The sequence below is a fragment of the Lygodium microphyllum genome, chromosome 16 (genome assembly GCF_053477565.2).
Source record: "Lygodium microphyllum isolate KBCC chromosome 16, Lygodium_microphyllum_v1.1.10, whole genome shotgun sequence".
Taxonomy (NCBI): domain Eukaryota; kingdom Viridiplantae; phylum Streptophyta; class Polypodiopsida; order Schizaeales; family Lygodiaceae; genus Lygodium; species Lygodium microphyllum.
In genome coordinates this window covers 24,784,456-24,800,061 of record NC_141150.1, presented here as the reverse complement: position 1 = coordinate 24,800,061, position 15,606 = coordinate 24,784,456, and the positions used below count along the sequence as shown (strand labels likewise).

At 40.5% G+C, this 15,606-nt stretch overlaps 1 protein-coding gene and 1 pseudogene across 1 annotated transcript; both read right to left on the bottom strand.

Annotated features, from left to right (window-relative positions):
- Positions 1-6,620: 6,620 nt before the first annotated feature.
- LOC148022639 (protein NUCLEAR FUSION DEFECTIVE 4-like) lies at positions 6,621-8,083 on the bottom strand. Its single transcript, XM_087695102.1, has 2 exons — positions 7,249-8,083; positions 6,621-7,154 (listed from the first exon to the last, which is right to left on the bottom strand). Exons 1-2 carry the CDS (start codon positions 7,553-7,555, stop codon positions 7,132-7,134), a joined length of 330 nt encoding a protein of 109 aa, XP_087551228.1. The 5' UTR covers positions 7,556-8,083; the 3' UTR covers positions 6,621-7,131.
- A 2,078-nt stretch (positions 8,084-10,161) lies between these two features.
- LOC148022638 (uncharacterized) lies at positions 10,162-10,733 on the bottom strand (annotated as a pseudogene).
- Positions 10,734-15,606: the final 4,873 nt, after the last annotated feature.

Below are 15,606 nucleotides of genomic sequence, written 5' to 3'. Positions count from 1 at the left end.
ATGAAACACTGGATTTTTGGCAATGGCGATGCAACTCTGATTGTCACATCTCAGCACAGTTGGTTCTTCATCCTGCACTCCCATATGCCATAGAATCCTTCTCAACCATACGGCCTCACATGCAACAAAACAAGCTGCCTTGTACTCTGCTTCGGTAGAAGACAATGCCATTGTTGGTTGCTTCTTACTAATCCAAGAGAAAATTTCTGAACCCAAAGAGAAACAATAACCAGAAATTGACTTCCTGGAATCAATGTCTCCTGCCCAATCTGAGTCACAGTTCCCCACAAGAGAAGTTCCGAAACTGTATGTGATACCATAGTCAAGAGTTTTCTTCAAGTATCTGAGCACCCGCATCCCAGCCTTCCAATGACTCTCATGAGGTTTGTTTGAGAACCTGCTCAAAACACCAACAGCAAAACTGATATCTGGTCTGGTGTTACACAAGTAGATCAGACGTCTGCCGACCAACCTCCTATACCTCCCAATGTCTGCTAGTGCTGATGTATCCTCAACGGATAACTTTACATTCACCTCCATAGGTGTAGCTATCTCCTTGCACTCGGTCATGCCAAATGCCTTCAAGATCTCCCATGCATACTTCTTCTGAGAGATGAAGATATTTCCTGGCTCTTGCCAGACTTCAATCCCCAAACAATAGTGCAGCAAGCCCAAGTCTGTCATTTCAAACTCAGAACTCAAAGCCTTTCGAGTTTGGTTGATCATATCTTCATAGTCACCTGTAATAAGAAGGTCGTCCACATATAGGACAATCACTATAGACTTTTTACCATCCCTGTAAACATACAAGTTAGCATCTGAGGCACATCTTTTGAAGTTTAGGTTTAAAAAGAACATATCTATCCGCTGGTACCATGCTCTGGGGGCTTGTTTCAGCCCATACAATGCCTTCTTCAGTTTACACACTTTGTTCTCAGAATGGGGGGCCTCAAACCCTGGTGGCTGAGCCACGTACACCTCCTCCTTGAGGTCACCATTTAAGAACGTTGACTTAACATCCATTTGGTACACTGGCCACTTCTTGTGGGCAGCCACTGCAAGTACCGTGCGAATAGTGGTCATTCTGGCAGTTGGGGCAAATGACTCTTGAAAATCAAACCCTTCAACTTGTGAAAATCCTTGGGCAACCAGTCTAGCTTTGTACTTTTCTAAGGTACCATTAGCCTTGTACTTTACCTTCCAGATCCACTTGGTGCCAATAACCTTCCGCTTTGCTGGTCGATCCACTAGCTCCCAAGTGTCATTCTTCATTATGCTGTCATACTCCGCCTGCATAGCAGCCTTCCATGATGGATCTGCAAGTGCTTCTTCTAAGTCAGTTGGCTCCTTTACTTCTCTCATAATCTCAACCATCAAGGCCATATTGACTATGTGAGCAGAAGCCCTCCTTTGCTCCTCTATTCTCTGAGACCTCCTTGGTCCGTCTGCCTTCTCCTCAACAGATGCAGGCATAGGATTATTGTGGTCATAGAGCTGCTTCACCCAGCGCGGCAATGGCTTTTCCGGTGGGGTGATGTCAGGTTGGTAAACTTTTTCCTCATCATCTGAAGATGATGCTTCCTCCTCCTTAAGGATAGGGATAGCTCTCGGGACAGGTTCATAGTGGACTACTTCTTCGCTTGATGATAAAGTGGAAGAACTTGCCTTCTCCTCCTCCACTGTATGCGGCTCCTCCTTGAACACCACATCACGGCTCGCGATGATCTTCTTTGCCTCTTGGTCATATAATTTGTAAGCCTTCTGCTCATCACTATAACCCAAGAAGATACATTTTTTGCTTTTTGATTGTAACTTGTTTCTCTTCTCATCTGGAACATGTGCATAACATTCACATCCAAAAATTCTGAAATGTGAAACAAATGGTTTCTTACCAGTGTAAGCCTCATGAGGTGTTTTTCCCTTGAGAGCCTTTGTATAGCTCCGATTTAGAATGTAGACTGCAGTATTAACAGCTTCAGCCCAAAAATGGTTAGGCAATCCCTTGCCCTTTAGCATGCATCTTGCCATCTCCACAATGGTGCGATTCCTACGTTCCACAACACCGTTCTGCTGAGGTGTGTGAGGCGTCGTCAATTGACGCTTGATCCCTTTGCTCTTGCAAAAGCCTTCAAACTCCTTTGAGTTGAACTCACCACCACCATCTGTTCTAAATTTCTTCACACTTTTCCCTGTTTCATTCTCAACAAGTATTAGCCATTCTTTAAACTTACAAAAGCTTGAGCCTTATCACGAAGCAAGTACACCCACATCTTCCTACTGTAGTCGTCGACAATCAACAAAAAATAAGAAGATCCCCCCAAGGCCTGTGTAGGCATCTTACCACACAAGTCAGCATGCACCAACTCTAGAGGAGCCTGTGCTCTATTCTTGCTTTCTTGTGGAAATGCCTTTCTCTGTTGCTTGCCCATCATACAAGCTTCACATGGTTCCTTCAATTCAGTTATTGTAGGTAGATGAGCAACCATACGTTGCTTTTGCATCTCCTTCAATACTGCAAATCCGATGTGTCCAAACCTTTCATGCCAAAGCTTACTTGTGCCCACTCCAGCGGTGGCTGTAAGAGCACTTAGCTCATACAGGTTGTTCCTCCTTTCTCCTTTGCCAACAATTGTACCAGCACTATCAATAATTTCTGCACCTGTCTTCTTGAACCTCACTTCATGACCAAGATCAGTTATGACAGCAACTCATAAGAGATTTCTTCTGATTTCGGGAACATACAACACATTTGAAAGCTTTTTGACTTCACCATTTGCAGCAACAAAAGAAATAGTACCTGTGCCCGTAGCAGGGCATTTAGCATCATTTCCAACCGTCACAGTGATGGATTCTTGTAGAGGCTGCATAGAACTGTATAGACCTTTCTTGTTGGTCATGTGACGGGAGGCCCCACTATCCAACACCCAAGAGTCAGTGGTAGATTCTTCTTGCGCCGAGGAGCACACTTCCTCAATGGTCGCCATGAATAATTCCAACTCTGCTTCAGCCGTATTGGCTGTCTCTTTTCCTTTACTTTTAAGGGTACCATTCTTTTCATCTGCCTTCTTGACACGACAATCTGCAATTGCATGTCCTTTCTTCTTACAGTAGAAGCACTCTCCTTGAAACTTCTTGCCGCCCTTCTTCTTTTTGTCACCATCATTTTTGGTGGAGGAAACACCTTTGCCTTTTGCATTGGCAGAGAATGCAGCATCTCCATTGTTGCTTCCTTCTCGGGCTTTCAGCCTCAACTCCTCCTCCATTAATAATGCACAAAACTCCTCAAAAGTCAAAGCTTAAGGTCTCACCTGAGTATTAAGGGCAGTTACTAGTCCATCAAACTTTTGTGGACAAATCCGAAGACACCTCCGAGCTAGCTCTTCGCTAGTCTTTTGTATCCCAGCGCCAGCCATCTGGTCGCGCAGATTCTTAATCCGAGTGATGAATGCTTCAACTGTCTCTCCTTTAGCAAACTTCTCCGCTGCTAGTTGATTCTCCAAGTTTTGAATCCTTGTTTGGTTTCGTGTTTCATACTGACTCCTTAGTACATTCCAAGCCTCTGACGCTTTGGTTGTATGCTGAATCAGAGTCAAAACACTGTCAGAATAGCTTGTAACTAAGGCACACAATGCATCTGCATTCCTTCATTTCCAAGCTCGTAGAAGATCTGCATTCGGAGGAATCATCACACTAGGATTTGATGGGTCGGGGGTAGGCTGTGGTTCTGCGTCAGTTCCCAGCACAGTCTCCAGAAGCTCATAAGAATCAAGGATAGTTGTAATTTTGAACTTCCACAAGGTGTAGTTTGTACCATCTAACTTGCCTTCGCTGAAGGTTGGTGGACGAATCCTCAGTGTTTGAATAGCCGGTACAGCAGCACCACCTCCTGCACCGCTTCCTGATGCGCCAGAACTGCTTCCCGGAGTCGACATCGTTTCTCTTTGCTGTTGAAGCCTTTACCTCTTGCACGCTCTCCGATCTCTAGAGCCCCCTGGGCTCTGATACCATGTAAAATATTACACGGCGCAACGAACAGAATCTGAGAAAGAGATAGAGAGTACACAACAGATAAGAGGAGAATCAGTAAATTCTTTAACTTCAAACAACTGATACAAAGATGGCTCTGTCCACCCGTGCACTTTCACTGTGTGAAGCTTAGATGGCGATCTAGACAGAAGATAGGTGAAGAGCTTAAGGCTAGCTGGAACAACAACTCTGACTGGGTGAAAGATAAGTGAGTGATGGCTGCGAAGGGGTTTAGCTTTTATAGCCCGCGAAGGTCGTTAGGTCGGCCTGCTGACCGACCTACCATATGAGCCTCTACTAGTCGGCCAGGGAATATTCCCTTTACCATCGGGCCGGGGGCGCTGCCCCCAAACCCCACCGCAACTCGATGCAATGCGCCTCGAGTTGCTACCAGCTTAACCACTCTGTCTAACCCAAAGATTAGACCCACAATGGTCACATTTTTGCCATCCGGTCACATAGACCTCATCTGATATACAAGTCAGGACTCCACCAATGTCCGGGCTCACACTTGGCTTCTCCTCATAATGGGGACCTTACAACTTTGAGCACCATGGATCATTGGTAGCACCTAATGAGGGTGGGGCATTGATCATATCTAACAGTAATATCATGTCCAACCCGCCGATGCTCTTCCCCTTTCCATGCCCTCCCAAGAACACAAATTTATTTTACCACAACCCGCACTCGTGAGTGAGACCGAGGGCCTTTATTTCGTTTTAAGAAAAACTACGCCTCCCCTTCTTACATACATGTCCCTCTGTCCCTGCCTTCTCTTTCTTCTTCTTCTTCTTCTTCTTTCCTGCTTCTTCCCCCCTTCTATGCTCCTCCTCTTCTCCTCCCTTCTTCCCACCCCTTCGTCCTCTATCATCCTTTTCCCCCCTCTACGTAGCCCCTTCCACCCCTGCCCTTCTCTTCTCTCTACCCAGCCTGCTCCCTGCCGCCACCCACCCTTGTTGTCCCCTGTTCACCGCTCTCTTCCTCTCTACCTCCTCTTCTTCTCTCTTCCCCCCACACCTCCCCCCCACCCTCCAACTCCCTCTTTCCACTATCAACACCCTCTTTCATCTCCCCCCTTGGCCCTCATTCCTTCTATCCTCTTCCCACCCTCATAAGCATCATCTCCTCCGCAACCTTGCATATTCATTGGTGTTTGCAATGGCCTGGTGGGCGCATCATGGACTCACTACTATTCATTCGTTGTCATGCTAACTTTAGCCTATGGTGTGAAAATGATAAAAGTCAGCTACCTTAGAGGTAGACATGACTTATCTCTACTAAAACATATGAAAGTCTGGCAAGTCTTGATATGAATTAAGAAGAAGAAAAGCATGACAAAAAGGAGGCTATTTTCAACCAAAATTGGCACAAACAAGATGAGGGGGGTTTGCTTGGCTTGACGCTTGGATGGAGAGGAAGAGCTCATGCAAGGCTAATGTGAGATAAGGAGAAAGATCTCTCACAAGAAGGAAAGGATGAGACTACCTGGAGCATGCTTTTGGAGAGGGTAAGAGAGTTTTTATATAGATTGAAATCAACTATTGTGAACAAGAAAAACATGGCTAAAAGCAGCCATAACACAAGTTTGGGGTTCAATCTTGAAGCTCGGAAAGCATTCTATCATTGGAATCTTGATCTCATACCCTAGGGAAAACCATTTCCAATCATGAAAGAAAAGTTTGAATACATGAAAGTTCTTGTTAGATGACTATTATGTTGGAAATTGCGAGGAAGACGAGAGACGAAAGGAAGAGAGGAGAGAAGAAAGATATGAGACACCGGAAGTGGAACCTCAGAAGTGTGTCAACTGAGCACATATGATAGGAATATGTAGAGAGGACCTGGGGCGCTATATATAGACAGATTATATATAGCTAACACCCCCGCTCAAATAAAGGTCCCTTACTATGGATGAAAAAACCCTTGGGAGCTCAAGGGAAAAACCCACAACTCTATATAGACCTACCGTTATATTAATATTCAAAATATAAAATTACAAAGTTGAACTTACAAGAGCCTATTCATAGGCATCAAACATCAATGGAGAAGGAGCTATATCACTCAGGAGCTACATCACTCCTGGATTACAACAGCCTATTCAGAGGCATCAAAAGAGCTTTTTCACTCCTAAATATACAACATGTAAAATAAGAATAAGCGACATCACTGCGAAAGATAAAATCTTCAAGAAATTCATTCAACTGAACTTGGGATGTAAGCAGTATATCTGTCACATCAAAACTTAAAGAAAAACATTGCAGTGACATTTGAACAACACAAGGTCTATAGAGACGGTTCGCGACGCCGCTCTATAGATAACATAACACATGTGGGGCCCCATGAACAGAATATAAATAAAATAATTTATCATCAGTTAGAATATAGACGCTCATCAGCTAGAGTTTGAAAGAATATAAACAAAATAATGTGTCATCAGCTGGAATATAGACCCTCATCAATTGGAATAACAAACGAGGACGATCATCATGAAGCATGGCAATATCAACATCCAAAAGTAATGTTGATGTTTGTAGGTATATTATTTTGCTCTATAACCAGGGATAGTCTCTGCACACAAGAATTGCTTGCTTGTAAGCATTCAAACAAATTTTAAAATTGTCACCTGCACAACAGATATCTATCTTGGCTGGGAAAATTACCATGCAACTGTTCTAGAAACAAACATGCAGCTTAATGTGTGTATAATAAATAATATTTACAGCAGGCGATTAGGTAGGTGAACACTGTGACTTTGATCCAAATTGTTGGTTTTGATGAGAAACTTGCTGTGCAAGCTCCTCTGCTGGTTTGATGCTCCGGACACAAGAATGGGTTTACAGTTGGATAACTGAGCAGATGTGAAAGGGCATAATACACAATGTTTGGCTTTGCCTCAAGAGACCGATGATGGTCGAAGGACAGCAATCATCAAGAGTCCCCCCATCATTTACTCAGATGAAACATCGAAATCAAACTCTCTTGATCAATACTCTAGAATACACTGCGTTCCTTGGGAGACCACCAAACAGACAGCTTGGGATATACAGTTAGCCAGAACATAGGATCAGGAAAAGACAAATCAGAAACCAGAAATCACACATCCACTCATGGGAAGAAAGAGACGCTTGCTGTAAAGCAGAAAAGAGAGCATCAGCGCCATAAACACATCTCCTTTGAGTGCTTCTGCAGAACAGAAGAACAACAAAAGGAAGAAGACCGTACCAACCCTATTCGTTACGATGAGCCAAAGCCAACCATAACCCATGAGATTCTGAAGGGCGCCGATCAGAAGCAATCCCCATGTAGGGAGGATCTCGCAAAGGCTTCCGGAGATGAGGCCCATCGCATCGTTGATGTCCTTGGCGTTGCCCAGGATGTTGATCTGCTGCTGGTTGTAGCCCAGCAAGCTCTTGATCAGTGGAGAGTAGCTCCCGAATGCATATCCAATCCCTGCACATGCCTGGATCCAGAACGACGCCACCAGCACAAGCCAGCGGCTGCGCCACAGGCCGCTGCCTAGCATCGACATTAAGCTACTGCTGTTGCTGCAGCAACTGCTAGAACGACGCCACCAGCACAAGCCAGCGGCTGCGTCACAGGCCGTTTCCCAGCACTGACATTAAGCTACTGCTGCTGCTGCAGCAACTGGCTGCAAAAGGATGCTGTCTCGGTTGATATACAAGTTATACGGCAATAACAATCCACACCAGGAACGCGATCCTAATCCAAGGAAAACTGAGTGCGGCAGACAATGCTGTCTCGATCGATACACACCTCGAACGGCAACAATCAGCACCGGAACACGATCCTACTCAGGTAAAACAGAGTGCGGCAAGAAGAAAGGATGTGAAGCAACATATTGAAGATCCCACGGCCGCACAAGCAGGCGTCGAGCATGCCCTTGATGGAGAGGACCCATTCCTTCTCCTCCAGCAGCTCGGGCGAATCTGTGCGCTTTGATACCATGTTGAAAACTGCAAGGAAGATGAGAGACGAAAGGAAGAGTGGAGAGGAGAGAAGAGAGATATGAGACACCAAAAGTGGAACCCTAGAAGTGTGTCAACAGAACACACATGATAGGAATATATAGAGGGGACTGGGGCGCTATATATAGACAGACTATATATAGCTAACATATTATAAGTAGTCATTAACTATGTGAAACAAGGCAATAAGCTGCCATAAGTGAATCAAGACTTCTACAAGGTGCTCCAAGAGATCTAATGCTTGGAGATCAATTTGGAGTAGTAAGATACATTGTTTAGATAGTTGAATAACCATTTATCTTGGAGTTTAGCCATCAAATGATTTGTTTGGAGTCCCATACAAGGATTTTTTTAACCTTCTTAGGTTGTATCAATACATAGTACTCCCAAGAGAAGTACTTAGCTTCCCCTACCAAGAAATCATCCAAACCAATTGATTTTTGGATTGTTTAGACTCTTCGTCTTGGATGTACAACAAAGTTTACATGCAATATATGCAAAGTTTAAATCATTGAACTTTGTCTTTGTCTTTTATAAGGAGTTTTGAAGACTTGGCAAAAAAGATTGATTCATGATGTATGGATATGTCTTGAAGAGAACTTGAATTCAAGCATTCTTGGAATTCATTTGAATCTCCTTCCTATTATTTTTCTTCTTTTCTATCTCATATTCTCTACTTCCTTCTCTCTCTAATCCCTAGTGGATATGATCTTTCTACTAAAACCCCTCAGATCTGTTGGTAAACCTAACATGAAAGGTCATTGAAAGAAAAGGCAAGATGGGAGAACCTTCAAGCAAAATTTCTAGTGATATTTTGTAGTAGTTAGTGCAAAATATGAACATGCTTACGCAAGTACAACAATAGCAAGAGGTGATGCAGACTTCTACTTAAATAGAAACTATTATGATGAATGCTTTGCAGGGATTAGACCATGAGATAAAGTTATTTAATGACAAGAATGCATTTATATATCTACATACCTATGCTTAAAAGATGGAGTTCTTTGGGGTGGCTTGACTTCCATGGAGCCGATATTTTGTACATGTCATTGTACATTAATTGAAAGCCCAAGTTACTGAATTATATATGCAGGATGCTGATTGGGTAGCTTTCAAAAAGATACTCCATGAATTTTTTCATTGAAGATACTAGTTTGATTACTTGCAAGACACCAGTTTTACATTTAAGACACCACATTGATTACCCACAAGACTTTCCAAGAGTGGGTTCTAAAACCCAATAAGAGTCTTGTGGCTCTACAAAGTTACTAAGAGAATTTGCAAAACAGTGGCTCTTGAAAGTAAAAGAATTCAATTGTTTTTACAAGCAACAAATCCTAAGCTTCAAGAGAAGCTTGATGATTTGTTAGAGAATTGGATTATAGAGATATGGCTTAAAATAAAGTGGAGGCATGTTAAGGATGTTGTTACTGCACTGGTAAAAAAGCATAGAAGAAGAGAACGATTGCATGTTTTTAGATAGCAAATAGCACTCCAGATGATGAGGAGGGAAAAGCAGTGATCTAGGAGAATCTTGAGCAGGTGTCTTAAAGTTTTACCCCCTTAGCATGAGATTTTCAAAACTAGCTAAAAAGTAACTTGCTTTATGTATGAGACCCTATCTTAGAAGTTTTCTATACCTTTTTAGGATATTTACAAGAAATAATGTCCAAAATATCAAAAGTCGACTAAAATTGTCCAAAAATCCCATAATTTTTAACTATCCATAGTATGGATACTAACAATAATGACTAATATGACATTAACTCTCTAGAATACACTATTAGTGATTTTGAAAACTTTTCAAAAGTTTAGGACTCATGGTCAAATCTTTCTCTTTGCTATAACTCTCACACCATTGGTCCAAATTTAATGTTTAATAGCTCTAGATTCCATTTTTTATAAGGTTTCCAATTATGTGTTAGATGGTAGCTTTGGAAAACTTAAAACATGTATTTTTGGAGTCTCAATATTCTAAATAATGAGGGATAAGACTTAAAAGATTCCCAAATTCACTAACATTGTGTTCTAGATTAATAAGAAAGGTGGATGATGTTGCAATCTAGGATTTTTCACATTGTGTCTTCTTAGCAATAGGACATCCATCCCCTCCTCTGAACCTACACATCCTCCAATATGTGCCACACAATTAATCTTGATTTGGAATAATATATTCATCTTTCACCCTTGCATCTTCATCGTCCTCTTGATCATCCAAGTCAAGATAAATGTGTTCTTCATCTTGCACATGTTCTTTAATTGGTTCACTTACATTCCGTCACTTAAAACTCTTGATCCTCTTTCCTACAAAGGAATCTTCAAATCTATACCATCTAGCTCACACAAAGAATACATCACATTATCATGTACATGCTTCACAATGTAAGGACCAAACCATCTCTTAGAAACCTTTCTGATGTACTATGTTGAGTGTCAAGTCTACTATCATAGACTAACACAGAATCTCCTTTCTCAATAGATTTTGGACAAAGCCTGTGTATCTTGTCAAATCTATCATTATTCTTCAACCTAGCATCTTTCAAACGCATGGTTGCAATCTTGATGTCTTTAGGCCTCTTTTTCTAGCTATTGAGTTTGCAAAGCAAGAAGGTCCTCCCAATTTATATCATTCTCCCAAGGTAGCACACTCCAAGTAGTAATAACATCTTCAATATGCATAAGAGGATTTTGGCCATACACCAACTCAACAGGCATATATCTAGTCACTATACTATGTGTAGTTCAATCAGCCCATAAAGCATATGTAAGTGGCATGGGCCACTCTTGAATCTTACATTATCATGACTTTGCTAAAGCTTTGATGATAGGTAGTTGTTCATGTTCACTTTTGCCATTGTCTTCAAGTTTGTATGCTGAAGTGAGTGCAAGACTTATGCCCAACCTCAAGAAAACTTCCCTAGCTTCTTTTGCATTCAACTCTCCTCAATTTACATTATTTTACCAACACAACCATAGCAGCAAATAACGTCTTTCAAAATAAATTTACATACCACATGTGTATCCTTTGTCCTTAATGCCAAACCTTCAACCTCATTTGCTAGATCTTCCCTACTAAGTATAATGTATTGCATTTGCCAAAGTCCCATATAGGCATAGTCACCAAGTCAATCACCCATCTTTAATGCAGGGCTAAAGGATAGGTATGATGTACACCATCATGATATCACACATTGAAATACTTTTGGCAAGTAGCATAGGTATCTACAAACTACAACACATCTTTATACATACCTTTCATCTAATATCCTTCTTTGATCTGCATAAAAGTGGTCCACACACCTCGATGACCAGCCCATAAAGTCTTATGAAACTCTTTGATAATTTATTATTGAGTCTCCTTATCACATATTACCCTCTTTGGAGTCCTATTTCTTTGATTTGGATACTTCCATAGATGGCCATTCTTTTTCTTTAAGAAATATACGTATTCTTTTCTTTGGAATCTCTTGAAATTCTAATCAGTCCATCCCTCCTACTTACTCAAAGTGCTCAATTAGGGACCAAGAAGTGTAGCCACTCACAATCATACATGTCTTTTGAAAATGATTCAAGAGAAGATGCACAACAACAATGATCTCATTAAACATAAGAAGTGGAGTAGAAATTTGTACCGACATCATCTTCTTCAACAACCATGACTTCTTCATTCTCATAACTAGCTCTCAATATCATATTTTCAACTATATTATCTTTACCTACAATATGGAAAAACTTTGGGTTCAAGGAGTTGATGTAAGTAATCCATCACAATATAGAAATATCTGGAGTTGAGCAACCAGTGATCATACTAAGCAAAGGTAGTTGAGCAACTAATGATTATCATAAGAAAAGGTAGACAATTTGTCTTGGCAACCAGTGATGCACCAATAAAGTATTATTTATTAGACTTCAATGTAATGACCACTCCCCATAATTCCCTCTTAACCTATGGGTAATTTCATTGTCGAGGACTTAAGACATGGGCTCCAAACTACATATCATATCTTTTTTTCTATTCATTATCTTGTCCAATATCCCACCCAATCCCTATTGGAATAGTATCCAATGTAACAATGATAGGCCTTCCACACTTATAATTTACTTTCCTTAGTGTGGGTGTAGATAACAACAAATGTATCAATTTCCTCATTGCCTTTGTATCTAATTCATGTTAATGAAACTTTTGAACTTTCCTTTCAACAATTGATAGAGTGCATCTACTACATGTACAAAGTGTGGAATTGAAATAAGATAGAAAACACATGCACCCAAGAATCATCTCACCCTAGTTATGGAGGTACAAGTCTCCACCATCTTTTGAATGGCTTCAACCTTTATTGGAGAAGGCCTTTGACCATAAGACCCTCACAATCAAAACTTCTTTGACTCCCAAAATTGACTTTGACCAAGAAAGAGTAAGATTTACCTCTTCTAACATGGATTAGATCTTCTCATAATAAAAAATATGATCTACAACAAACTTGCAACACCCCTTTGAATCCACTGTCTCATCCTTGACCACTTCTTTGCACCCTTTTATAGACACATCATCAAGAAAAGATATAGTAACTTGTGGTATGAAGTCATGAATGACTTTGTTCATTCCATTCATCATATGTGCAACCAAGCTAGTTTCTCCTTGAGGTAATGTGCACATTGTTATTAAATGCAAAGGTGTCCTTATAATTGTTAAATCCTTGCTATCCACATCTAATTGAAATTGATCATATCCAAAGAAGAGAACTCCCATAAAACAAATTGTCCTTCTTACAAAAATTTATGCAAAGTCATTCACAATTGGACCTATACCAACATTCCTGACAACCACTTTGTTCACTAGTTGCATATCCTGTATAAACCTCAAAGCTCCATTCTTCCTTAGTAGAGTGAACCACCTATTTGAATATGGAGTACAAGAGGGCTCAAAAATACCCATCCTGATCTTTTCATTTAACAACTCAATCAACTTTGATAAGTGAGCCTTAGGAATAGAAATAGGTCTTAAGTTCTAAGGTACATGAGTCATAATGAAAATAACCATTGGAGCAACAACATTGGGATCCATACATCCAATTTCATGTGGTTGAGAAGCAAAGGCCTTATCATGTTTTGATAGGAAGCAAATTTTCTCCTCTAGTGTAAGATATCCCTTGCATCCAATCTTTGATTCCTTTAAAGTCCATGATGTAAATGTATGCCCAATTCTTTGTGGATCTAGTAGGTTTGGTTGTTGAGAGGTTTGACCCATTTTCTTTCTACTATTAGAAGGTAGAGATTGACCAATAGGTTTTACCTTTTTAGTGATAGTTTTATACTTGGTCTCAACATGCACTTTTATACTTGGTCTCAACATGCACTTTTGGTCCTTCACTTTGGAATATATGTATTCTTTGAAGCCTTCAATCACATTGTACATGTCCACTACTGGACATAGTTGACAACTTCATTATCTTGCTCTAGATTTGCATCAACTATAGTTGCAAGCTCTCTAATGGTATCAATAAAAGAAAAAATCTTCAAAAACTCTAAAATCCCTTCATCATCTTCAATCACACCACTTTCCTTCAAAGGTGCTTTGAACAATACCAACATGTTATTGTTCCTTCCTTTGCAAGTCTTGAAACTTTCTAAAATATATGGAACCTTTTGTTGTTAGCCCTATGAATCTTGTATAAAATGTTCTCTTACCTTCTAAATTGGGTGAGAATCTTTTTCTTTGTTTTCCATCATAGTTTGACTTCAATGTTACATGTAGAAACCCATTATATCTCGATGCTATTTGAACTCCTTGCTAATATTTGGTAAAGGATATTCACAAAGGATTTCTTGATTCCTCTCATGATCCACATGCTGTCATAACACATAGGGTTGAAGGTCACCACAGGGGTTTGGCAAGAGAAGAATGTATGGGGGTTCAAGAGCTTAGACTCCTGAGATGGTAGAGATAAGAGAAGGGTTGAAGGTTTCAAGCCAAGTTCTTGAAGATAAGAGACAGCACAGTGAAGGTAGATTCAAGGAGAGGAGTAGATGGAAGAGAAGGGGTTCAAAGAAATTGAAGACGTAGAAGAATACTCCCAAAAAGAAATAGAAAATGAAGAAGAATACTAACAGAGATGAAGCCTATCAGTTTCTTTCAGCATTATGAGAAGATATGACTCTAATAGACAAAAACGTGTATAAAATAATACCTTCCTCTATGCTGCTCAGATCGCCAATTTGATGCTTCCATTGGCTCCAAAAGGGGGGTAAAATACCAGCACACGTAATGAGAATTTTGCTAGATCACTCCTTCTTCATCTCTCCCTTTGGAGTGTTGTTCACTATCTGAAAACAGTGATCGCGCGTAGTACGATTTCATCGATCTCTCTTTTTACATAAAATCCTCTCAAATTGGCTGAAAGCTAAATACTTTCTTTTACATATCATCCTAATCTAAAAGTTATCTATAGTTTTATGGAATTTTTACAAGAGATAATATCTAGAATATTAAAAATTGGATAACCGAAAAAATCAAATATTTTGAACCATGGACACTAACACTAATGCCTAAAGTGGCATTGGCTCTCTAAATCTAAAAGGAAGCCACACTCTAGGTTTTTTTACATGGTATGTGCGTTGCAGCATGACATCCACCCCCTCCTAACTTGCACATCCTCTGGCATGCACCAAAGTCTTACAGATTTGCAGTGTTAGAAGAAGTATCTTTTGCCATGTCAATGTCTTCGTCTTCTACCTCTTCTTCTTCCTCTATGTCTTCATGCTCCTGAATTATATCCAAGTCTTCTACCTTATATGTTGAACTTTCTCTTCGTTTGAAAAGCTTGATTCTTTTTCCAGCTACGAGTATCTTTATGCTAGTCGCATCCAATTCAGCTAATGAATATGTGGCATTGTCATGTCAAATGACCTTTACCACATACGGGCCGAACCAACGCTTTACCATCTTCTTAGAGGCACTGTATTGATTGTCTAGGCTGCTGTCATAGACAAGCACCCAGTCGTTTTCTTGAATTGCTCTTGGCTGAAGTCGATGTCGCTTTATCAAATCTTCTTTTGTTCTTTAGTCTTGTTGTCTTTAGCTTCTCAATAGCTGATTGAACATCTTCAGGCATTCTTTCTAACTGCCAATGCGCAAAGTCAGCAACTCTTCTCTACTGATGCCTTCCTCCCAAGGTAGAAGACTCTATGAGAATAGATTCTTCAATTGGCATAACTGGTTATTGTCCATGCATAAGTTCAGCCAGCATATGGCCAGTCACTGAACTGTGAGTAGTTCAATTATCCCATAATGCAAAAGGTAGCATTTTAGGCCATTCTTTGATCTTTCCTCTACAAGAATTTGCTAGAGCTTTGAGAATAGGTTGATGACCTCTCTCACTCTTTCCATTGCCTTCAGGTTTATAGGCTGATGTCAAAGCCAACTTGATACCCAATTGAGCAAAGAATTTGCGTGCCTCATCAACATCCAGTTCTCCTCTATTTGTAGTTACTTTACCCACACAACAATATCTACAAAACACATCTTCAAGCAAAAAATGACAAACAACTTGAGTGGTCTTGGTTATTAAGGCTTTGCCTTCAACTTGATTTGTTA

Excerpts from the sequence above, each read along its gene's own strand:
- LOC148022639 (XM_087695102.1), bottom strand. The coding sequence starts at position 7,555 with ATGTCGATGCTAGGCAGCGGCCTGTGGCGCAGCCGCTGGCTTGTGCTG. Across the intron at positions 7,155-7,248 it reads CATCGTAACGAATAGGGTTG|CAAGCGTCTCTTTCTTCCCA; the intron begins GTACGGTCTTCT and ends TCTGCTTTACAG.